A 25,054-nucleotide genomic window follows, 5' to 3' on the forward strand; every position below is an offset into this window, starting at 1 on the left:
ACCCACAAATTGGCTTCTGTGTCGTGGGGCAGTATTGAGGCTCGCAACCCACCCTGTTGGCCCTGGTGCGCACCTGAATGCACCACGGAAGCACTTCCCAGACTGTGCAAAATGTTTCTGCTAGGCAGTTAGATGTGCGCCAGGGTCAATGGAGCAGCTTGTGGGAGCACCCAATACCACCCCACAGTGCTTTCCCGACAAGCGGGAAATATTTTTGAAAGAACATAAGAACAGCCCCACTGGATCAGGCCATAGGCCCATCTAGTCCAGCTTCCTGTATCTCACAGCAGCCCACCAAATGCCCCAGGGAGCACACCAGATAACAAGAGACCTCATCCTGGTGCCCTCCCTTGCATCTGGCATTCTGACATAACCCATTTCTAAAATCAGGAGGTTGCGCATACACATCATGGCTTGTACCCCATAATGGATTTTTCCTCCAGAAACTTGTCCAATCCCCTTTTAAAGGCGTCCAGGCTAGACGCCATCACCACATCCTGTGGCAAGGAGTTCCACAGACCAACCACACGCTGAGTAAAGAAATATTTTCTTTTGTCTGTTCTAATAGACAGGGGACTGTCTTTTGTCTGTTCTTTTGTCTAACAGAAAGGGGACTTAAGCATCCATGGATTTTGGCATCTGCAGGAGGTAACGGAACCACACTCCTGAGGATGCAGTGGGTCCACTGTACATCATTATGAAAACTACAGGCCGAAGGCAGCATCTCAGAAGAGGTATTCCCTCTTGTGCGTGAGAAAAGGGGAGAAGCACCAGCTTTGCATACAGAAGAAGCTCCCTTGCTCAGTCACCACCGTCTCTGCTTAGCAAAGATGAGAAGTCTCTTTCTGCTCCGGATCTTGGAGAACTGCTGCCAGTCAAAGAAGGTGGTCAACCACTGGGGCACAGCAGCTTCACAATTCCAAGAACTCTACTCTGCCACTTTTAGCCAGTGGGAGGGCCATTGCTCAGTGAGTGGCACCCCTGCTTGGCAGACAGAAGGTTCCAGGCTCAGTCCCCATCATCCCTAGTTCGAACAATGTGATGGGAGAGCCCTCTCTCTCCCTGAGATGCTGGGGGAACTGCTGCCAGTCAGGGCAGGCTACTGAGCAAGCTGGACCTGAGGGTCTGTTTCGGTAGAATGCTGTTGCATGCATCAATGAGTCCAGATTGTACCTCAGCCATCACATGGCGCTTGGCACACAGAGCTTGATGGAAAGAGATTCTACCTAGCCAGGGGGCAGAGGCATAACAAGGGCAGAACCTGAGAGGCACCTGCCCTGGGCAATTCGCCAAGAGGGGATGCAGGCCTGCCTTTCATTGCTTATGGTTCTCTCAGAGGAGGGGGTACTAGCTGAGGCAGCTTTGCACCCGCATTCTTCCTGCTCAGTGGTGCCCCTTTCAAAGGAGAGTCTCCATAGAAGAAATGGGGGACGTGAAGCCACCAGTGTCTCCTCCTCTGGGGAGAACTCTGAAGTGATGTCCTGATGTCATGTGATGTCACTGCCCCAGACGCTGGGGCTTCTAGGTACGCCTGTCCCAGGAAGCTCAACCAGACTTGCGTCCAGCTACGCAATCCTAATACGGTAACTTGTTTTCAACAGCTCCAATCCCTATATGCTCCACCCCACCCCCTATCAGACTCGCCAACATAATATGGCTAAACTGGTTTGGGGCTCTCCAGGGGGGCAGACACACGATAGGAACTGGACCGATTTTGCAAAGGCCATCAAAGGAGGACACAACACCAGCTCCACATTCCACAAATACCCTGGCAAAAAGGGGATGGGAGCAGAAAGAAGGACAAGGTGAAGCCTATTTGATTGAAGACAAAAGAGTTTGTGCAAATATTAGGAATGGCCAGGAGCCACAGGGGATGAAACTGGTGTGTGTGTCCCCCCAGACATTTAGCCTCTGTGTGCACAGAAAAGGTGCAATGACATGCCCTGAAGAAAAGTTTACAACCTCTGCAGCAGAAGTTAATCCTCTTCAATTTGTATATGTACACACACACACACAGCTTTAATAAACTGGTTTGAAAATAGAATGCCCCCTAAAATAAACCCTGCCGTCTCCCCTCCTTTTGGCACACCCACCAGAGATCTGGTTTCTGCAAACAAAAGGGCAACAGGCAAACCCAGACGGCTGGTGCAACAGTGCAACAACACTTGGTGCTGCTACAAACAACCCCACACTGCCCCCTGAAGGACAGAAGCTAGCATGGCAGGCCACAATACTATTATATTGCAGGTGAAGGGCAAGAGAAGCCACACATTCACGCACAGTCTTCTGGCACCGTAGCTGATTTTCTTGAGGCCAAAGTGAACTTGACTCTGCTTCACTGGAGGCATCTGATTGCAGGAAAGCTTCAGCCAGAAGACATCTGTTCATCTTGATGGTGAGAATTAGCCAACGGGCAAAAGATCCCCAAACTCAACAGCACAAAGAAACGCAACAAGTGGAGCTGAGAGGCACAAGCCCTCCACACAAAAGGGATCGTTAGGAAAGGGATGGAAAATAAAACTGCTCACAGCATGGCAATACTTTTTAGACCAGTGCTTCCCAAACTTTTTAGCACCAAGACCCATTTTAAAAAACAACAGTGTATCACGACACACTTGATAAAAAAAGAGATCTAGAAAAACTAATATATTAATAATAAATAATTTATTAATAATTGGGGCCCTGTTCCCCCAAGGCTGATAGAGACCTTACATATAGTATGTGTGTCGACACTTGCTAGACTCTCCCCAGAAATGGAGTTCATGGACAGTACCCAAAAGGCTGGAGAGCAAGATGTGCAGTAAAGGACTTTCAGGCCAGACAAAAGACTGACACTGGGTTCGCATGTGATCTATGGCATTTCAATTACAACTAGAGAAAAACGGAAAATACGGTATTTTAATTTGGGGGTATGAAGATTACCTCATACACAGGTTAGCATTCCAGCTAACAATTTTCTTTTGCAAACCAGGCAAGGGTACTTGCAAAGTTGTTCTTTTCTAAGTGTTTCAAAAACTTTTCGTGACCTACCAAAAATCAGCTCATGGCCCACTGGTAGGTCCTGTCCCATAGCTTGGGAAACACTGTTTTAGACCAGTGTTTCCCAAACCTTTTAGCACCGGAACCCATTTTTCAAAACAACACTCTATTGAGACCTATCTAGCTTTATGAGACTAAAAATGTTTCACTACCTACAGTTCAAGCCCAATTATCTTTTTTACTATGGGAGGAGGAGGGAAACCATCTCCTGGGGCATTGTGGAGCTCCACATTGGATCTGGACCATTCTGGTGGCTTTGCATTCCCCTTTGCAGTGGACCAAGGCAAAGTTGCCTACTCATAAGTAAACATGCACATGGTTCTCCATTTTGGTTTCCATAGGGTTCAATACATTTTCCTAGTCAGCTTTCAGCTTGTCAGTTTCGTGACCCACCAAAAATTGGGTCCAACCCACAGTCTGCTTTAGACAAATGTATGATGAAGCATTTGGAAGACCGTTGTGGTTGCATAGTTTGAAAAAATGTAACTTAATATGGTTGTCTAAAGCCTCTAGTTTATATAACCTAAACCTCCAGTATTTTCAACTCTGACCCAGCTGTGAATCCTGGTTGTCTGAATGGACATCAGAAACAACAGCTGATAAGACTTAGGCCCAAATCCTAACTAACTTTCCAGCACTGGCATAGCTGTGCCAATGGGGCATGTGCTGCATCCTGCAGTTGGGGGGTACTCATGGAGGACTCCTCAAAGTAAGGCAATGTTTGTTCCCTTACCTCGGAGCTGCATTGCCCTTGTGTCAGTGCTGGAGTTAGGACAGCGCCATCAAGCAGCTACTTCAGACCTATTAACTGTTCTTTATGTCAAAGATCAAAGGATGGGTACATGGAACCTAATTTGTAAAGCCTGGATCATATATGAGATTACACAAGATCATTACTGCTTGCATGGTGCAAGATTTAAGGTGACCATTTTAAATTCCAGTTTCCGTGCTTTTGGGAGCATAAGTGAAAATTGAAAGCACCTTAAAAGTAACAGTAGGCCAATGGTTTTTTTAAATGTTTGAATCATTGAACTACTTCTGGCTTTTAGCAAGGCTGGTCAGTCACTCGGCAGTTGAAACAATATTGTTTCAGTCAACTGAAAACGTTGCAAACAACTGATGATGGAAAGTCAATAACAAACTGACATGAGATGCAGGTTAGTGCATTTTTCTCCTCAAAGAATTTGCGCATATACATGCGTACTCCTGTCTAATTCACCCCTGGAAAGCAGTTTTCAAACCAGACCAACCAGAGCCTCATCCCTACAGCTCAAGGCCAACAACACCCTTCCTTGTCTCTCCATCATGTGTTGCACACAAAGGTAACAACATCCAGCTGGCTGTGGAGCTCACCAACCCCACTTCAACCCAGATGAGAACACAGGAGGCAACATCCATTTCCCAAACTCGGTTTTTAAAGCTTTATTGGAAGGTGTTCATCATCCACTCTAAAATCCAGTCATTGGAACAAAGAGCAGGTTGTGTGTACAAAAACAGAAGGTACACTCTGAACTTTGAAACCACAATCCATTAATATGAAATGGGGCAGAAGTAGCAATGGTGGGTGCAGCTTGCAGACTGTCAGTGTATCAAGCCCCTAGAAAACACATAATTTCTAATTTTCTGTCATAACTCTCCTGCCCAGAGTCTCCACAAAACACAGTTTAGGAACAAACAAAAACTCAGTTGCAGGCCTAAAATGCCTCCGATATGAATGTTGTGGAGCTGTCATCAAGAGGTGAGATTCTCTTGCTGCCCTGGCCCTCATGCAAATTCACCCCTCCAAAAGTAATTCCAGTTTGTTCTGTACACCAAACAGACCCAGAAAGAGGCAAGAGCCCAAAGACTAAAATCAAGAATGGTCAAAGATGGAACGTTATACCCACACAAACTACAGTGAAACCCCAAAGAGGAAACATTTACATGATCTGATGTCCAGTGAACACCCCAGGCTACAGATGTATGTGGCTAGAACAGCACAGAAGGCGGCTTGTGACGGAAGCCCCATACCAGGTAGAACCTTCTGTTAGCTGAATCACCCAGGCTGTTTTACCCCATCAGAACTTCAGAGATGGCTCAGTCAGAGTTGTTATCCTGAGATAAGTTCCAACTGGGGGTGCAACCCAATGCACAGCTGCTTGAGAGTAAATCCCTTGAACACAGTGGGACACTCACACAGCGTTGTACAGAACGCAAATGAAGCATTCCAGACCCTGCTGGGCTCTTTTCAATCATCCACAGGCACTGCAATTCTGAGGGCTGGGACAGCCAACGGATTTCAACCCTTTCACACCATCAGTTCTTGTGCATGGGCCATGTGGCTGGTTCTGACCTAGCAGGATGTTTCCCTCATTTCCATGCAAAATAGTAAATGGCCCAGTACTCTGCTTGCCCACTTCCTTTTTGCTGTCCAAATCAACTTCCTGCATGCTGTTGAGTGTGGGTGTGTGAGACTGAACTCTCTCCAACCGATCTGCATGGATGTCAGAGCTGGGGTGGGGAAATCTGGCTTGGCCAGAACCTGGCCCCCTAGGCTTAAGCAGTTGGCTGCCTCCTGCTCTAGGGGAACAGTCCAACCAACAGAGGCAGCAACCTTAATAACCGTATATGTGGCAAACGGACCCCACATGACCCAGTGTAGGTGGAGGTTGTCAAGTGGACTGCATTGCTTCAGACTGCAGGGTGTGGGGCCATTTTTGAATGCCCCAACTTAAAAAAACAAAAAAAAAACCTCCCCTCATGCACACTGGGGAAAAAGGTTCTTAGTCTAGCCTGCTCTCTGTGGTGCTACTTTTCTGCTTGCATGATGTTTGTCAGTAAGGGTGCTGTCCATCTTCCCACCCAGGGCCCTCTCACCTTGTTCTGTTGCATGTGTCGTCTAGGCCTCAGGCGAGGCTGATTTTGCCCTGCAGTGATCACTCTCAGTTCACTCCAACCTCCAATTTGCTCTGGACCGAGTTCCAGGATTGTTGCCCCAGAATAACCTCATCATGTTAAGAAGCCACCTTAGCAGACTCTGTGCAGCTGAATCGTTAAGCAGAGCCTGCTTGTTAATATAATTAACAGGATTAGGGGAGTGGACCCAATTGTCTCACACCAAATGGAAAAACTGAAGCTTACCTCAAAACCCCCACATAACCCAGAAAAAGTCAAACACTAAAATTATGTCAAAAAAAATTATGCCTTTTAAAAACCAAGAGACCCTTGTTTGATCTAATAAATAAAAGGACTGTCGGTGCCCCTGGCCAGTCTGAGAAGTATCCAGAGATCATCCAGCCCAACATCAAAAGCCGTTTTGTGCTGGATGTCAGAGTGATGTAAACAAAGGTGATGCTGCTGCAGAATGGAGTCACAGCAGGGGGTTGAGATGGGATGGAGAAGGTGGGCCATGGAGTGCAAAAGCCATCCCCTCACCGAGACTGCCGCTTACCTTGAAGCCTGTCAGCACAACTCACAGTCAGCTTTCTTTGAAATGTTAGCTGTGCAACCAGGAGAGCAAATACCCTCAGATCAGAGAGACCCAGGCTAGGCTCCCTTTGCAAATCCCAGGGGATCCCCCTTCCAAGTGAGAGTGGCCCAGCTGCTGATATGGCAAAGGCCAACGGTCCAGGTTGCAAACAAAGATGGGATTGACCACTCCTCTCTTTTTCCCCCATTCCCCCTCTCTGATTTCCCACCCGTAGAGATGGAAATAATTATTTCAAGTCTGAGAAATTTCCTCTGTTTGTAAAGAAGCAGGCAGCTTTTAATGAGAACAACCATCAACCTACTCTAATTATTGCTCTTTTGGAAATATTCTTCCTTCTGTCTACCCAACATTATTAGTGACATTATTTTTGGCCTCACTAAGCCTGGGTTTGAGAGGAGGTGCATGGAGGGGGCATAACCCCCCCTTCCAGACCTCCTGTCCCCCATGCTGGAGCAAGATAGACCCCTCCCACCCACCCACCCGTTTCCACACTTGGTGCTAAGTTAGTTCTACAACAGGATCTGTCAACCACCAGCCAGGGCTTCTGGCCCTAGGAAAAAAACAGGAAACGTGAGCAGACACCTCTGAGCACACACAGAACTAGACAAGGGAGATTTCCTCAGGCCAGGAAAGGAGCAGCAACTGCTCAGCAAGCCAAGGGGTGGGCGCTGGGCCCCACATCCAGCCCTTTGCTAGCTAGGAAGGCATCCTGCTTGGGGTCTCTGCCGAGGAATTTATGCAACATGTCAGAGGCGTCCACCGAGCCCCCTGGGCGGAGAATGCAGTTCCGGTAGTCCATCCCCACCTGCAGAGGAGAAGACAAGAGCCCCACTCAGACACTGTGCTGCAACATTCTGTCTGTGCAGAGAAAAATGGGACTTATGGTTTGAGTTTCCAAAATGCAGAACAGATTTGGGAGTGTCTTGTCTGCATTGGCTTGGCATTCTTTGTACTCAACTTCATAAACTCGCTGCTGTCTTGAGGTGCAGAGGTCCTGGACGAGGAGCAACTGCCATCATTCATTCACACAACCCATGAAACCAGGGAGTCATACTGACACCTGAACCCAAAAACTAGTTAAGAGACACTTTTTCAGTGAACCAAACCTCAAATGTCTTGGCTGCTTTGAACCTAAAACTAAGCTCTTAACCACAAGGGGTGTCTAGTCCAAAGTAAGTGTGACACTCAGCTTCCAACTATGTGATTGTTTCGTTTTCCTGCTTCTTGTTAATCCTTTTGTATGCATTTTATTTTAAATTCAAAAATAATTTATTTCTTTTAAAAAAACACTTTATATAGGTGACAGAGCTATCCTTGTATTCACTGTATATTGCAAGAAAAAGTGGATAACTATTCTGCAACTGTTCTTGGAACAAAATCCAAATGCTTCATTGGTTGACTCCTTGTGCCAAACCAGTCAGCACATACTACGATTGGCAGACTGACTTTAGATCACAGGTTCTGAACCAGATCACCTCCCTAGCAGGTGCCATTTGCCGATGTTTAAAGAGATGGACATTCCAATCAAAGCCGCCTGGTCCCAGATTATAGCCGGCTGGCTAAGATCCTGACAGCTGCTGAATGGCTCCTGATGAATCTAAGGGTGGATTCTGCAGAGGTCACTGTGGAGCCGAGTTACATGAAGAGGCCTTCAGAGCAGTGTGTCAGTTCCAGTCAACAAAGAGCAGGACAGAGTTTTGCAGAATAACAAATGAGGAACATTGATATGCTTTTGCCTCCCTGACTGGCCCTGGTGATGGGCACGTGTTCCCTTTCCGTACCTTACTATTCATGATTCCTTCCTGCTTGAAGCGGGTGCTAAACATGTCCATGGAATACACCTCACTCCAAAGGTAACCGTAGTACTGGGCATCATAGCCTCCCGCCAGGTGGCCAAATGTGGCTGGCATGTTCGTACCTTTCAGAGGGCAATACAAGGAAAGATGAGTTCAAGGGCCTGGGAGAAAAACCACACTCTTCTCTGCCCCTCCCTCCCTCCCTCCCTCCCTCCAGCACCCTACTTCCCCATCACCTGGTGTCGCAGGAACGCCCAGGATCTTGTCACACAGCCGGGCATACTCCTCTGCAGGATCAGCTTTTGTCTGTGTGTGCAACGCCTGGTCAACCTTGGCCAAGACAATCTGCCGCAAGTTGAAGAGACCTGTGAGGAAAGAAAGAAGGCCTATGGATTCCAATAAGAAGTGGGATCGTGGTTTGTGCAACAGGCTACTGTCCAAGTGGGGGAATGGCAGTGTAGGTTAACCACTCTCTAAGGTTAGGCCTGCTTCCCCACATCTTTTCAGTAGAGGCATTAGTCAACCTCCATGTCGGCAATTTCTGCACATTCCATCACAGTACATAAAACTCTCTCATAGGTGCATCAGCACACATTCAATTCCTTTCTACCGAGTCATACCACAGGCCCATCTAACCCAGAATAGTCTCCTCTGACCTCTGGCTGAGAGGGGCCTGTCCCATCACCTGCTACACAAGATATTAGGGATTAAACCCAAGACCTTCTACATGCACATCATATACTGCTTGTATGTTCATGACCTCTGGCACCTCTGACTAAAAGCAGAACATGGTTAACACCAGTTTCTGGGAGGACAAAGCAGGGAAAGGCAGCTATCTTCATGCCCTGTTTGTGGGTGTTTGCAGGAAGCAGGACCAAGTGACCCAGCAGGGCAATTCTTAGGTAGCTGTTTTACTCATGAACATATTAAGCTGCCTCAGTGGCATAGTTGGCCCCTCTGGCAACCAGTGTTCCACCACTGAGCTGTGAGTTCAATGCCTCAAGGAACTACCCACCAAACACCTGGGCGCACAAGCACTGTGGTGCAGAGAATCACTTCAAACCTGTGTTGGCCTGACGAGACTTGATGAGCTTCTCCAGAAGGTCATCTGGGATGGGGCTGCCCGTCTTGAAGTGTTTGGACATGCGTAGCAATGGCTCCTTCTCCCACACCCAGTTCTCCAGCATCTGAGATGGGGCCTCCACAAAGTCCCGCTCAACGTGGGTCCCACTAAACATGGCAAATTCGGCCTGGTGGAAAGGCAAGAAAGAAGAAGCGGCATGTGAACTGGAATGCTAAGGAACAAATAGGACCAGAAGCTTAAGAAAGACTGGCAAACATCCCAGAAGGAACTCTGAGGGAAAACACACCAGCCATTCCCCAAGCTAAGCCCAACAGGGGCAGTTTGTCACAACCTAAGTGCTTTCCCCAAAAGCGGCTCACCCAGAGCAGAAGCTACACTGTGGTACTTGTAATGTTCCTGATCTGGGAGTCCAAGATACCTCATGCCAACTTGTTCGGTCATTCTTCCACTGCCACCAGTTCCTACATGCTAGGGCCTCACTCTCCCCCAGGCCTTGCAGGACTAGAGACACTTTTGGGTTCTAAATTCCCAAGTCCCTCTGGTAACCTGACATTCTGTCAGAAACAGTGGTGTAGCTAAGGGGGTACCACATCTTCACAGGGTGTCTTAGAGGCCTACAAAAAGCACTTCCAGTTTTCGACAAAAACCAGAAGTACCCTTTGAAAAGTGACTAAGACACAGTCTCAGAGGGTGTGGTATTCTGGGCCTCAGAAGGTACCCAGTACCTCCCGGGCCTCAGAAGGTTTTCTGGAGACCTTCAAAAGGTACATCCAATCAGTGGTGTTCCTGGGGGTCCCCGCGCCCGGGGCAACCCCCAGTATTCTGCCCCCCTTCTCCACCCCCCCACGCACCTGACCCAGAAGTAATTGTGGTGACGTCATTGTCACCACAATTACTTCTGTGCAGCTGCCTCCTTCTTTCCCCCTTTGAAAACAAGGGGGAACGGAGGAGGCAGCCAAGGTCCCCACAGAGTCTTCCGTGTCATGGGAATCTCTGTGGCAGCGGTCTGGGGCTGCTTCAAGTGGCCCCAGACTGCTGCAGTGGAGACATTCACGAAGCTTGTAAGCTATGCGGAAGGCTCCATGGGAGCCGGGAAGCGGCACGCATCTCCTCAGAAGTTGGAGGGGGCACGGGCCGCTTCCTCTCCGCCTCTGAGGGACACCCTCCCTGAGGTGGAGCAGGGGCAACCCGGGCCAAGAAGCTTCCCCCCCACCTCTGAGGGATGCCCTCAGAGGCAGAGCAGGGGCGCCCAGGAGTGCTCCTGGGAGACAGCGGGAAGCTGCCTCTCAGGCAGCATCTTGGCCCCGAATGGGTGGCCCCCCTCCCCCCTCCTTAATAGGAGGAGACGAGATGGGTGCCCTAGAGCGTCAGTGCCTCTCTAGGGTGCCTGTCTCCTATCCTCCTATAAAGGAGGAGGGGAGGGGGGCAGCTCAGTTGGCGCTGAGGCACTGACGGAGCAAGCTGTCTCTCCGCAGCGCTCCTGGGCGCTCCTCCTGGGGGGACGGGGGTCCAGAGGTGCCCCTGGAGGGTCGGCACTTGGGGCATTTGCCCCATTTGCTCCCCTCTAGGTCCGCCAGGGCATCCAATTTTCACCAAAAACCAGAAGTGCCTTACAGAAGTCTCTAAAAAGTTGTGTTGGGGGGGGGGGGGTTGTTAAAAGATTTTTAACAGCTGCGGTCTGGGGCTAAAACTTTGTTAAAAACTTTGGGGGAGTGTTATTGGGATATGAGATGTTAAAAAATTTTGTGTCCCTGGGTGCCAGGTGCCTTAGCTACGCTACTGGTCAGAATTTAGGGCAAGACTGAAATGGGGACAATGCAGTTTTTTAAACAACTGTGGGTGTATTTATGAAGGACACAGGTGTCCTGTCTGTCCAGGAATGCGATTCAGCAGTGAAACAGCTTAGTGATTTTCACTCCAGCTTCCCACACTGAAGAGCTAAGAGCTTGCCCTTATATATACACACTATGGGGTGCTTAGGACTTCTCCTTTTCAGTTGGTTATTTGAGAGAGAATTTCAAAGTGAACAGCCCTTCCTGCTCTGCTCAGGACACAGGCACTGGAGCAATCCTTCCCCTTTTCCCCACATAGAGTTTCATGGGGATTATTCCCCAGTCCTTAAACAATCGAGTCCCAGTGTTATGCAAAGCAAGTGAATGGCCACTTTGGGAAACAGGATGTTGGATTAGATGGGCCTCCTTCATCTGATCCAGCAGAGCACTTCTTATGTCCTTAATAAAGCCATAAAAAAAGCCCTGGAAGATAATTCCCAGGTGGGCCCACCTAGTCCAATACCCTCTTGTAGTGTTTCTCAAACTGTGGGTCGTGAGTCAATTTCAGGTGGGTCCCCATTCATTTCAATATTTTATTTTTAACATATCAGACTTCAAGCTACCATGGTATGTGACTGCATTTGGGGAAATGTTACAGATCTGTACTTTGAACAGGCTACTATGTATATGCTTCTGGCAGTAAATGGAACTTACTCCCGGGTAAGTGTGGGTAAGATTGCAGCCTAGGATTGCTAAAAATGTTCCTGCTTGATGATGTCACTTGCAGTCATGACATCACTTCCAGCGGGTCCTGACAGATTCTTATTCTAAAAAGTGGGTCCCGGTGCTAAAAGTTTGAGAATCACTGATGACAGCATCGACATACTTAATTTAACATAGCAGGTGGGCAACAAGCATCATTTCCTCTCCGGTGCGCTGCCAAGTGGCCATTCAGTAATAGTGTTATCACCAAACGGCCAGAGGTGAAGTCACAATGACATACAGCTTTTGAAGGAGTCCACACACCAGATCCATTGGGAATGCTGGTCACAAGATCATCTTCCAGCAGGTTTGCAGCTCAGCTGAGATCTGCACTGGGGCCACCCTTTGCCACTGCATAACTTCAGTGCTCATTTGCTCCTTCCAGTCCCTACTACAGTTTGCCTAAGAGATCACATTTCTGTGATCATACCCAGTGAAATGTGCTTAGCCTCCAACAAGGAGTCTGTGACACTCAGACCAAAGTGGAGGAGACAAAGGGCCCAATCCTATCCAACTTTCCAGCACTGGTGCAGCCGCAATGCAGCCCCGAGGTAAGGGAACAAATGTTCCCATACCTTGAGGAGGCCTCCAAGACTGCCTCCCCAACACAGGAAGCAGTACATACTCCACTGGCACAGCAGCACCGGCACTGGAAAACTGGATAGGATTGGGCCCAAAATCTCTCAGACAGTTAAGATTCCACATTCTCCATCAGCCTCTGGAATTCAAGTTCTGACATTGCCTGACTGGCTGGTTCTCCTGCAGCCCACCCTGCTCCTTGCCCATCCACCTGGGTTCGTTCCTTCCAGGCCCCTCACCTGGGAGCACAGCTGGTGCATCACATGTCCAAATTCATGGAAGTAGGTCTCCACCTCATCATGCTGGAGCAAGGAAGGGGAGTCTGGGGTGGGTTTGGTAAAGTTGGCCACCATGGCAGCCACAGATATCTGGCGGCTCCCATTCGCCAGCAGGCACCCGGGTTGCAATCCAAAGCAAGCTGCGTGGCCGTATTTTCCCTCCCTGGTATAGGAAGGGGAGACACTGTCAAAAACCCACCAGCCATGACTGTATGTCATTAAACTTAATGAGTTAAACACATTTAGCATCACACAAGATGTGAAGTGAGAATTCTATGATTGAAAAAATCCCAACGTTTTTTTCTTTTTTGAAAAACAAGCTTTGCTTAACACCTAGTATGCTGAAGGGCGCAATCCTAACCCCTTATGTCAGTGCTTTCCAGCACTGGCATAGCAGTGCCAATGGACGTGTGACGCATCCTGCAGTTGGACGTCACTCACGGAGGCCTCCTCAAAGTAAGGAAATGTTTGTTCCCTTTTCTCGGAGCTGCATTGCCCTTATGTGCTGGAAAGTGCTGGAAAGCACTGACATAAGGGGTTAGGATTGCGCCCAAAGAGTTCTTGATAACCTGAAAGCTTGTTCTGTGGGATTTTGCGTGTCAGGTTGATCCTAATAAATGCACTGCTTAAAAAAAACAACTGACATTTTCATTGTTGCTGTTAATTTTAATTTCATTTCTTTTATTACCACAGGCTGCCCTAGTAGCCCAGAATACAAGCCAAAGAGCAGCTTGGGACATAATTCACATTATAATTTTCAGCAACATTCACAACTTTCAGCAATTTCTTAGAAGGTGTTAAAAGCTTAACTCATCATTTCACAATAACAATTAGTGTTCTAATTAGTATCGAACTTGCTGATAAAGTCATTTTTTTGCTGTACTTTTAAAATTTTTTTCAAGGGATCATTATCTACAGCATATATTAGAAAAAGAATTTTTCTAAAATACGTTTTTGAAAATACAGCATCTTCCCTGTATCCGTGGCTCACAAATTCTCCCCCCAATCATGCAAAGAACTTTGATTGCAGCCCTCCGTTCGCAGTCTCCTCCGTCTCTGTGCTGTCTGCAAACATCTAACAGGAAGCAGGAAGAGCTAACAAGAAGCACTGCATTGTTTTCAGCCCTCCAACCCGCTTCCTGGTAGCTCTTCCTGAGAGTGTTTGCAGGCAGCACAGAGACAAAGAGATAGAGGTGACAGGGAAAGGAGGGCTGCAATCAAACAAACAAGTCTTTGCATGATGGGGGAGGGATTTGTGAACCACCTTGTAGGGTTTGCTGCTATTCGCAGTTTTCGATATGCACAGTAGCAGCAGGAACCTATTTTCCATGGATATGGGGGGGAGAAACGCCTGCATATTGAACTTTGGGGTGGCATAAAACTAGAAGAAAAGAAGGTTCAATAATTAAATTAATACCTCAAAATTACCTGTCCATTATCTGACCAGTCACTTTGCCTGGCCAGTCACTTAATCCACCTGCAGCCTGGCACGTCCTCCCCACCACTCTGATTTTTCTGGCCATAGGTCACTCACAAGACTCACCGTGGGTAAAGGTCCAGGTAGAACTTGCCTATGGTCTCTCCTGAAGCGACGTCCTTGACTGAATAGAGCTGCACATCCTCATGCCACACCTGGGCATCCTCCTCTAGCTGGAAGGTGAGACCCAGCAGTTCCTGGTAGATCTGCAGCAGCCCGGCTGTCACCACTTGCATGGGGAAGTACTCCTTCAGCAAGTTCTGGTCCACGCTATACTGCGTCTCCTCTACCTGGTTCATGTAGTAGCGCATGTCCCAGGCATTGATGCGGCCATCAAAGGGAAGACCCCGCTTCTTGCACTCTGCCTGCTTCATCTCAAGGATGACTGCTCGCTCCTTCTCCCCCAGGGGCCTCAGTTTCTCAGAAAGCTCTTCTGCAGGAAACAGAGATGAATGAGTAATTAGCAGCATGGCTCACCAACAGCCATGGAAAAGGAACTTGACTATCCTTCCTCTGGCTTCCTTCTCCAGGGCTAACTACATAGACATCCCCTCCTCTCCATGGAGTAGGGCGAGACTCCTCACAGGTCTAGACTATCAGGCACAAGCAGACAGGACAGCTCTTTTAGTAGTGCTGAACTACAGAAATTGGATTTTAAAGAATACAGGCATCCTCTCTCACCCATGGGGGATAGGTTCCAGCTCCCACCATGGATAACAGAAACCATGGATAGCAACGAACCTTACAAGAAGTGGTTCACAAATCCCCTCCCCACATTGCACAAATGACTTACGTAGTCTCCGATTGCAGCCCTCGTGTCTGACTGTTTCTGTGCTGTCTGCAAATGCTAACAGGAAGCAAGAGGCTCTGTGAACTCTATGTTAAGCATTGGGTTGTTTTCAACCTGCTTCCTGTTAGTGCTTCCTGCTTCCTGTTAGCATCTGCAGACGGCACAGAAACATCCAGACACAACAGGGAGTGACAGGAGAGCTGCAATCAGAGACCAGATAAGTCATTTGCATGGGGGGGGGGGGTTGTGAACAGCAGATAAGTAAAACAGCAGATATGGGATCCAAAGATAAGGGGAGGGAATGCCTGTAATCACGGTATAAAGGCACATGCTGGATCAACTCTTCAAAGTGGGCCCATCTGGTCCTGCATCCCTTTCCAACCATGGCCATCCAGATGCCCCTATGCGAGGAACAAAGGCAGCAGCCCCCTGTTGCTTGCCCTCAGCAACTGGTCTCATGCAGCAGGGCTCTGTTTATTTTCTAAGAAAGGAGGGGATGGCAGAAACCTCTCACTGACCTTCAAGAGACGTTACCTAGAAAAGTAGAAACCGTTTTGCAGTTCTTAGCCATGTTCATCTCCAGCACGAAGTCAGCATGCGTGCTGAACCCGAGGAGAGCAGACTTCTGGGCCCTCAGATCAACCAGCTCCTTGAGGATCAGGCAATTATCCTGCAGCATTCAGATCACACAATGAGTCTGGCGAACAGGCATGGAGCCCTAGAGAGCAGGTTAAGAGCAGAAACAGAATCAAGGCCCACTTACCTCCTTGCACCGGCAGTTGAACATCTCCTCCATCTTCCTCCTGGTCTCTGGCACATGGCATTTCTTCATCAAGGGGAAATAGTGGGGGTACTTCAAGGTGACCTTGAGTTTGCCATCATCTGTCTTCTCCAGAGAGCTTAAAAAGTCCTCAGGGAGCCCTCCTGGAAGTGAATAAAGACAAAGAGAGACCCATCATGCAACGCTTTGTATGGCGTTCTTTTCACCAGATCCTGCTTCTAGGTTTGTAGGTTCACTCTTCCCCACCCACGTTTACAAGCATGCACGCATGCTTCATCAAGGAAGGAAGGAAGGAAGGAAGGAAGGAAGGAAGGAAGATAGATCCACAAGCACAAAACCAGCAACTGCACCCTGAACATAGCCTGCCACTAGGAAAATACTGTGTTTTGCTTCCACACTAACCCTTTTGTCTGGAATTGCCATTCTTTGTTCACTTTCTTTTTAAAATGCATCCAAATCATTTGCTATGTTCCAGTGTTTTCTATGTTTCTTACCCATGACTGAGAGCTGATTTGTGATTTCTTTTTTGATGGGAAAATGCAGTTGCAGAACCAGCTGGTCCAGCATGTGTCTTTTCAATGAAAGATTTACCTTCACATCTGTTTTACTGCTTCCTGTTCAGTGTGCGGTTGGGGGAGGAATGCTGAAATGCCTTCCAATTCTGTTCGGTGGGAACACTTGAATTACCGTTCCCTTATCTTTTTCTTCTTCTAATGGCGGCTGCACAACTCAGAATGCCACCTGATGTAGATTGGGGTCCACTGCCTCTGTGCTACACAAAAAACCTCACAACCCAAAATGTTTATCGTGCTCTGCAAGTGCTGCTGGCATCTAACCCAGAAGTACAGGACTTCTGGTTTTATTTCATAGGGACTGTGTGAATTACCTCCTTCATTTATGTTATCCCTGTAAATAAAAATCGGAAGTCTCACTCTGCTTGCTTTGATGACAGCACACGTGGAAGCACAGTAAGGAGGGAGGTGGTCTGCTTTTTGCAGGAGGCAGATTACTGTGGCTTGCATTGATGGCAGGCTAGAGGGAGGCAGTAGCAGCAGTGGCAGACTTCTTGCAATCCACTGCTAATGCAACTTGCATCGCCTGGCCTCACAGATGAGCCAGCCCTGCTCCCATAGTGGAATAGCACTACAGGTGAATGTCTACCTGCAGCCTCTGCAGGATTCAGAATGGCTAAAAAAAACCCACACAACTTCCGGTTTCTGGAGGGAAACTGGAAGTAGGGCTGGCCTTAGGAGCTGCATGGTCCAATTGGAAATATTTTTGTGGGGGCCCCTCTAATTTTGCAGGGCCCCCTCTACTAATTTTTTTAGCTCTTAGCTTGAATAGAGCCAAACTAAAAAAAAAAAATGTGTTACTTCTGTGCAGGTGGATAGGACTCCTGTACCTTTAGTGGCTGTGCAGAACAGGCACCTGGGAGATCAAAGGGAGGCAGGGAGGGAGTGTGTGCCCAGCCTGCAGTGCTCCCCAACTCTCACCTGTCAGCACCCTACATAAGAACAGCCCCACTGGATCAGGCCATAGGCCCATCTAGTCCAGCTTCCTGTATCTCACAGCGGCCCACCAAATGCCCCAGGGAGCACACCTGATAACAAGAGACCTGCATCCTGGTGCCCTCCCTTGCATCTGGCATTCTGACATAACCCATTTCTAAAATCAGGAGGTTGCACATACACATCATGGCTTGTAACCCATAATGTATTTTTCCTCCAGAAACTTGTCCAATCCCCTTTTAAAGGCATCCAGGTCAGACGCCATCACCACATCCTGTGGCAAGGAGTTCCACAGACCAACCACACCCTATCTGCAGCAGCCCGCTCCAGAGCAAGGGGGTAGAGGGTGGTGCTGGGAGATGCGAGAGCAGGGAAAGAGCGAGGCGTGCATGCACATGGCACCAATTTTGGGCCAGTCGGAAGCAGTAGTGGGTGGGAGCTGCTTCCAAAGTGATTCAATTTCAGGCCAATTGGAAGCAGCAGTGGGCGGAAGGGGAAATGTGGGGCCCCCGCCATGCGTGGAGCCCAATTGGGCAAAACTGCAAAATTGCCCAAAGGCTTCCCCAGTCTCAGAATGCCTTATAAGGCATAAAAATGTCACTTCCACTATTCCTCCAGAAATTGGAAGTTGCTTTTTTTTTTTTTTTTGCAAAATCAGCCATTCTGAGCCCTGCTGATGCTGAAGGCAGATGCAAGTGGCCTCTTAGGGGCTCAGAAAAGCCTCTGGAGGCGAGGGAAGCATAGCTCCCCTCGACTACGGAGGCCTTAAAAAGGTGATGACATTTAAAGATGGCATCACTTAATGATGGGGACTGGGGAACACATCCCTGTTGTTAAGCGATGCTCATCTGTATATCACTACAACAGGAGAAACAATAGTGCAAGGAAACCAGTAAACTAAAGCTCCTGCCATCCCATAATTAACAGAAACTAGTTAAAGGACAATTCAGCAATCACCCTTCAGTTGTGGAGAACAGGAAGCAATAAAACACACTAGAACCAGTAAAGAAGGAAGAAAATATTAACTAACATTGCAGGGGAGTGTTGCTGAACAGGACTTAATTGTGAGTCAACACTATAGAAAGACCTTGACCATGGAGAAGGGCACTGCTGGGTAACCCAGCACTTGGTCAAGCGCTATGTGAAACCTCCATTTTTCTTTCACTTCCAAATAATTATGGAAAAGCAATGCCTCAGCAGCACTAGAGTGTGTGGAAACAACCCCAGAGGCTTTTCCTTCATTCACTCCTTCAGAGTCTTACCCAGTTCTTCCTTGGTAAAAGGAAGGAAGGTTGTGTCTTCGTTGAGGTTTTTGTTAAAGTCGATGCAGAGCACACTCAGCTTTTTCTTAATGCTCTTGATTTTCTTGTTTTAAAAGACAGAGAGAAAGAAATTGAGCCAAGGAAGAAGACACATCTGTGTTTTCAGCTGAGATAGCTTCATCTTCTACCACCACATTCTGAACCCCCATCCCTCCGCTCCAGGAGGGTGTCCTTTGGCTTGCCACCATAAAATAATAATACGTTTGATAATACCTAGGATCCATTCCCAAAAAGCTGAGCACTACCTGAAACAGCACTATATGAGACATCACCGATGGAAGTTACCAATTGGCCGAAACTGCTGATTGGCACTGTATTCACTGGCTACAACAGCTATTAATCAACCAGAACAAACAGTGTTCTAACCAAGGAGTGCTAAAAAGCAGTAGCATTATTGGACATATTACTGTCTACTTATTTCCATGGTTCACATTTAATTATTTATTAAGGGACCTCTATCCAGCCTCTTTCTCTTACACCCAAGGCAGTTCATAGAATGAGAAATACAAGATGATTACATACCTAGGAAAAAGATCATCAAAAATAAAAGGCACAGCAGCAGAAAAAGTAGCCACAGAGCCCTTTGCCAGCAATCAGGGGAATCCCCCACTTTTGGGAGCAGTCACTGAAAAGCAGGTAAGGAATTTTGCCAATCACAGCTTTGAGGAAATGGGAAAGGAGTCTACAATCCTGGGTGGCAATTACAGGGGTCAGCCTGTGAAGGGGCAACTTCATCCAGTTTTACATAATGGTGGGGTGTCCTACCCACCTTGTGAATCTGCAGAACCCAGTCCCAGCTTCCCCAGTGAGAGTTCTCTGATCAGTTGATGGACTCTCACCTCCTGGGTTGCATCAGGAAGATGGAGGCCACTCCTCCTCCCCAGCTTGATCAGCCTTTCCAGATACCTTTTTGCTTCCGGCTTCACAGAAACACTATCCAGCTTTTGCTGTAAGAGAAAAGATCATCGTGTTGCCCACTGTCTAGTGCAAGGGTTCCCAAATTGTGCATCACAACATCTTAGGGTGTTGCAGTACACTCAGAGGGGTGCCACAGGATGTCCCCAGTGGTGCCTCCTACCCATCCCCCTAGGTACTGCCAACCGGGATCTCACAAAATCTTGGGAGATTTGGGCACAGCCATTTTGGATCTCCAGAGAACCAAAATGGTGGCACCTGGCTGAGCTGGAATAAAGAGGCTGTGGGGGCATCGTAACTCAGGTAAATTTGGAAACCACTGGTCTAGTGCTATCCCCACCATCCACCTGGAGCCAGATGATCCTTTGGTAGACATCCTGTCTCATGCTCATCTCCACATCGAATTCTGAGAGCTTCTTGTCAGCCTCGGTGCTTGCTGTGCGAATATCTTTGATAGGTGAGACATGCTGAGGGAAGTCCAGCATGTTCCTCTGCACTGAAAGGACAAAAGCCAGTAGATCATCCTACACATCCTAAGTATGTGCCAGTGCCCTCCAGAAAGCCCTCCCCAAAGCCCACCCTATTTCAGCCAATTAGGACTCTGCAACGCCCACCAGCCAAGATTAAAGGCCGTTCCAAAGTTACAGCCATGACATAAAAACCATTTTAAAATCACTCCAAGTGGCAGCTGTTGTCAAGTGGAGACTATCTGGGTTAAAAAAATGCCCGTTCTGAGGTGGTATGAGGGGCCAGCTGACGCAGATCCTGGTCTCCCAAGGCAACAACTAGTACATCTGGGGTGGTCCAACCCTGCTAAAGCTTTGCTAGGGCTGGACAAGATCCAACCAGGAGGGGCCGCAGGATTAGGTGATGCCAAGCTCTCCACTTAAGTGGGCATACCTGAGCCCAACTGAGATCCAACAGGCCAAGGAAGTGGCAGGAGAAGATTTAAACCCAAGCCAAGCAGATGGCGAAGGGAGACAGCAGATAGATACTGTACCCACCCCTGTATCTGGTGAAGGACCTGAGATTCTGTAGCCAACAATGACGTGGGACACCATATTGTGGTGACCAGGAAAGGCATTTGGGCCTGAGTGCATCTTGGGCCTGCTGCTGAAGACCAGGTTGTTCAACCACAGCCAGGGCCAGGCTAGAGATAGGAGGCAGTCACTGGTATTGACCTCAAGGCAGGGCAGAGTGTACTGGAGGTTCAACGCTATACACCGGTATTCTGTGTAAAGGCGGATCCATGGCGAACTTGGCAAGAAGTACTGCCTGAGCAGCATTCTCTTGGGAGAAGTATCCACATGGGACCAAGGCATCTGAATTGTTATCAGACAAATAATAAAGAATGCCTTGTTACACTGCAAAACACAGAGTAAGCATGGTTTTTCCTTTACAGAGGAGGGACCTCTGTGGGCAGCATGAACATCTCATACCCTATGACATAGAGAAATTCCCCGATGTGGGATGAACCCGGGCCCGTGGGTGCCCTGACAGGTGCTATGGAGAAAAATCACCCAATTCAGTCACAGTATGTTTATTTTAGGGCTGCCACCTGATTTAAGAAAAAAAACAAAAACAAATACCCTCAGTCAGCCTTAACATTCCCTTTGTGTTAAATAAGAAAACAGATAGTGGATTCACACCCTACAACCTGATCTTGTACATTTGGCCCTCAGTATCTGCAAAGGATCTGTTACCAGACCCTCCACAGATAATCAAATCTGCAGGATGGGACCCTCAGAGGACCTCCGGATGCAACTGTCTTCAGGTTGTGTCCATAGGTGCTCAGAGATGTGGGGAGGCTGTGCATGGATTCCCACACCTCAGAAGGCCTGCCAGAGCCTTCTAAGACACACTTCTAATTTAGTGAAAAACTGGAAATGTGTTTTAAAAGGCTCTGGCAGGCCTTCCGAGGTGTGGGGAGGTTGCACGCGGCTGTATTGGAATCGTGGACGATCTGGCGAGGAGGTAGATGTGGTGTCAGCAGTGGCCCCTTTAAGGGTAAGGCCTGGGCATCCAGCAGCGTGTGCTGCACAGCTGCAGTCACTTGAAGGCAATAGGGCCCTCAGGGATATAAGGAGCACCTGAGGCAGGAAGGGAGTGTGGGTTGTAGGAGGAGTGCAGGTTGGAGAGGAAACTGGCTTGGCTTATTGACTTTGGAATCTGACCTTGGACTGTGACTTGCCTTATTGACTTTGCCCTGGATACTCTGACTGGCTTGGTGACTAACTGAGTACTTGACCAGGCTGTGGAGGGCTGAGGTGTGCTGCTATACCAGGAAGGACTGCTGCCTTAGGAACTGGGTCCCTGCAGTTTAAACAGGCAAGCTGCCCTGGTGGTGGAGTCTAGCAGTGCTGCTGTAGAGAACTGGGGCCATTGTTAGGAAATGAAAGGGGAGCTACTTAGCTTAGAGTGGGCATAAGTTCCCTAAGTGAGGCATGGAGTGGGAATCTGGCAGAACAGTGGCCTCCCTGTGCCTTAGATGGCCTCCCTCCTGACTTGTCCAGGAGGTACAGTGTGGCCCTCCTGATCTGGATCAAATCTGCAGGTCCTGAATCCATAGATAAGGAGAGCTGATTTGTACGTGTTTACTTAAAGAAAGCTCATCAGAAGTGAATGAATCTTACTTTCAGGGTTCATATGACTGCAGCCTTCAAGTGATAAAGCTTAGGTTTAACAAGCAGCTTGGATTTACAGGTAACTTAATGATCCTCCAGATGCTTATTTTTAAGACTGGGAGAGTAGGGGGTAGAGAAAGACAATGGGAAAAACAGGCTAGATTCTAAATTTTTGGTCAAGTTGAAATCTCTTAAGGGACACAACTAGACATAAAAGCCACTTCTAAGATATGCATCCACTGAGCAATTTAGGATGAGCAACACCCCAAGTATATTTCATTTTGCCTGGAAGGCTATAAGACACTAGCACAGAGAACTGCAGCAACAGGTTGTTGCCACCTCATAAGAGATGAGCCAGTGTGCTTGACGCCAGGCGCAGCTTCCTCACAAATGCAAGAACATAGAGCATGGAGCCTCACCAGGCCTGTTTTTCTCCACTAACCTGTATACTCCACCTCCACATTAGCCAAGGCCTTGAGGGTGTTTTCGTAAGATACCTCCTGCTGCTCCAGGGCACCCACCACATCGTATACATGCTTGGTCCTCTCAATGAGCTCTGTCGTCATGCTCTCAATCTGCTGAGCCGTCAGATCCCATCGAAGACGGTTGGCGGAAGGCTTGCAAGTCTGGGCATCCATCATGCTGACTGCACAGGTAAGGTAAGATCAGAAGTGGGGCAACATGACACTTCAGTAAGGCATCATTAACTCCAGAAGGGGAAAGAGAGACAAGGAAGAAAGCATGGCACAAGTTGCCAATGCGTCTTCACTAAGTCGGCGCCAGAGCATGTACATAGTCTCCATATTTTGAACGCATAAATGGAGGCCTGCAATCATTTTGATCTGGTTCATCTTTGAGAAAGCACAAGTTATTTTTGAAAGTATGCTGGTTATAGATTTTCTGGACTGACACCACATTCTACACCACATCTAGCTTCTGAACTAGGCAGCCTTGATTTCCACTTGCTTCCAGATATTTATTTAAAGTGCAATTCCTAAGGCATATCCTCAGCTATTACTCAGCTACCCTACAGAACAAAAACAGTTATAACTACCCTGTGGAAATGCGAGAAGGGCATTCCAGACTGATAGTTATTCACATTATTTTTGGCAATCCTTGAGTTGCATATGGGGGGCAATCCTTGTATACGTACAAGAGAAAGTTATGAAATGGTTCAATGCAAGAACATGGGCATTTGCATAAGGAGTAACCTCTCTACAACTCTTACAGACAGAGTGACTCCAGCAAACTCTGCACCACTTGGGGGAGGTGCTTAATCTTTAATAGAGGTGTGCTCTGCAGAAATCAGCTAGTAAAGCTTTCTCACAGCACAGTGCTAAACTCAAACACTAAACCAGCTTGCTGCTGCTGACTACCCAAAGAACAACTACAGACAGGGCTACCACTCTCTGGTGCAAAAAGTGGCAGCTTGTTCCAGCCCCTCCCCATCCCAGCAACACAAGGCTGACACCCCCCCCCCCCCAAGATCTAGAGTGTCTTTTAATGGGCAGAAGCTCAGGTGGCAGAAGCCTGTTCTTTTTCCTACCTAACACGCACATTGAACAGATCGGGGGAAAGCTTCCCTGGTTGAGCTGCAGCCTGTTGGCCACAGATCAGAGGAGCAGCGCCAGTAAGTTAAAATGTGGGAACCTGCCTATACCCCACCTCTTGAATGTCTCTTTCCACAACGCTTTCCTGCATCCCCGCAGATTACCTTTGGGAGGTGCCATCCTTTCTATGCTGCTGCTGAGTCCAAGCAGTGATCACTCACATGGAGCCTGCAGAACCAGGAGAGAGCAAGGCATTGTGGGAGAAGGGAGGATGAAGCCACAGTAGCCCTGCCCTTCATGGGTGGGCAGGACGAACCATCCCTGGCCTGGGGAGGAGGAGGAGGAGGAGCTCCCCGACTCGGTGGCAATACATGGAGACTCTCTCCCTTTGCATGCAAACCATCTCCCATCACTGCATGTTCAGGCTAGGGGAAAGCTGCACCTGTTGCATATCTGCCTGCTATGAAAAGGATATACATTGTTTCTGCAAGTGGCAGTGCTTGGGCTTAGGCTGTCTCCTCCTCCTTCCACCCTGAGTTGGGAAGAGGGGGCTGAACCCAGGGAAAGGCTTGGCTGCAGAGCCTCCCATGCGCTCTTGGCGCACAGGCTCCGTGGGAGGGGACAGTGAGCGCTGGAATCACCTGTGGTAAGCAGGCAAGTGTGGATTCCCACCTCCAGCTGTGAGCAGCACACACTCACTCCAAGGCGCCCGCACATGGGACCATGCACCGCCCAGGCGTCACTGCACAGCTGACTCTGGGGCGCACGTGGTCTGGGCGCACTGGCTGCAACTTGGATGCTTAGGACTGGTGGAAGCACCTGCACAGGCGGAGCCTCCAGGCTGATAGCTCAGGTGCGCCCCCACAGGTGAAGGCGGGAGCATGGCAAGTGTGTACAGTACACTATCCCGGTGGCGTAGCCAGAGGGGGTGCAAAGCCACCCACCTATATGCAGAGATTACTCCTCCCCCCAACACACACACCAGCAGGGTTCAACATAAAGAAACCCAGCAGATGCAGCCACCCCCAAAGATCAGGAATCTTTGCCCCTCAAGAAGAAAAAAGAATTGGCAACCTGACAGCACAATCCTAGGCATGTCTACTCAGAAATCAGACCTATTACATAATGGAAATTACTCCCAAGTAAGTGTGTAGGATTGTGCCTTAGTTTAACCAAATATGTGTGCAGCAGTGGCATAGCTAGATGGGGGTGCAAAGCACTAAGCTTTGCAGGGAGCCTCACTGCAATATGCAAGGGGCCCCTTCCCTTTGGTGTATGAATGAATGGGTCTTATTCCAGTGTGCCTTT

General features: G+C 48.4%; 1 protein-coding gene across 1 annotated transcript; it reads right to left on the bottom strand.

The window, feature by feature from the left end:
- Positions 1-6,967: 6,967 nt before the first annotated feature.
- THOP1 (thimet oligopeptidase 1) lies at positions 6,968-23,999 on the bottom strand. Its single transcript, XM_066636203.1, has 13 exons — positions 23,911-23,999; positions 22,639-22,842; positions 19,920-20,068; positions 19,497-19,604; positions 18,598-18,700; positions 15,810-15,970; positions 15,581-15,716; positions 14,323-14,689; positions 12,741-12,942; positions 9,368-9,554; positions 8,541-8,669; positions 8,290-8,426; positions 6,968-7,313 (listed from the first exon to the last, which is right to left on the bottom strand). Exons 1-13 carry the CDS (start codon positions 23,924-23,926, stop codon positions 7,155-7,157), a joined length of 2,058 nt encoding a protein of 685 aa, XP_066492300.1. The 5' UTR covers positions 23,927-23,999; the 3' UTR covers positions 6,968-7,154.
- Between the last annotated feature and the right edge of the window lie 1,055 nt (positions 24,000-25,054).

The sequence above is a fragment of the Tiliqua scincoides genome, chromosome 8, assembly GCF_035046505.1.
Source record: "Tiliqua scincoides isolate rTilSci1 chromosome 8, rTilSci1.hap2, whole genome shotgun sequence".
Classification (NCBI taxonomy): domain Eukaryota; kingdom Metazoa; phylum Chordata; class Lepidosauria; order Squamata; family Scincidae; genus Tiliqua; species Tiliqua scincoides.

Bases quoted from the DNA above. Each gene is read 5' to 3' on its own strand.
- THOP1 (XM_066636203.1), bottom strand. The intron at 9,555-12,740 runs GTGAGGGGCCTG...CCTTTCCACCAG, and splicing joins TGCACCAGCTGTGCTCCCAG to GCCGAATTTGCCATGTTTAG. The intron at 7,314-8,289 runs GTACGGAAAGGG...TCTCCTCTGCAG, and splicing joins AAGGAATCATGAATAGTAAG to GTGGGGATGGACTACCGGAA.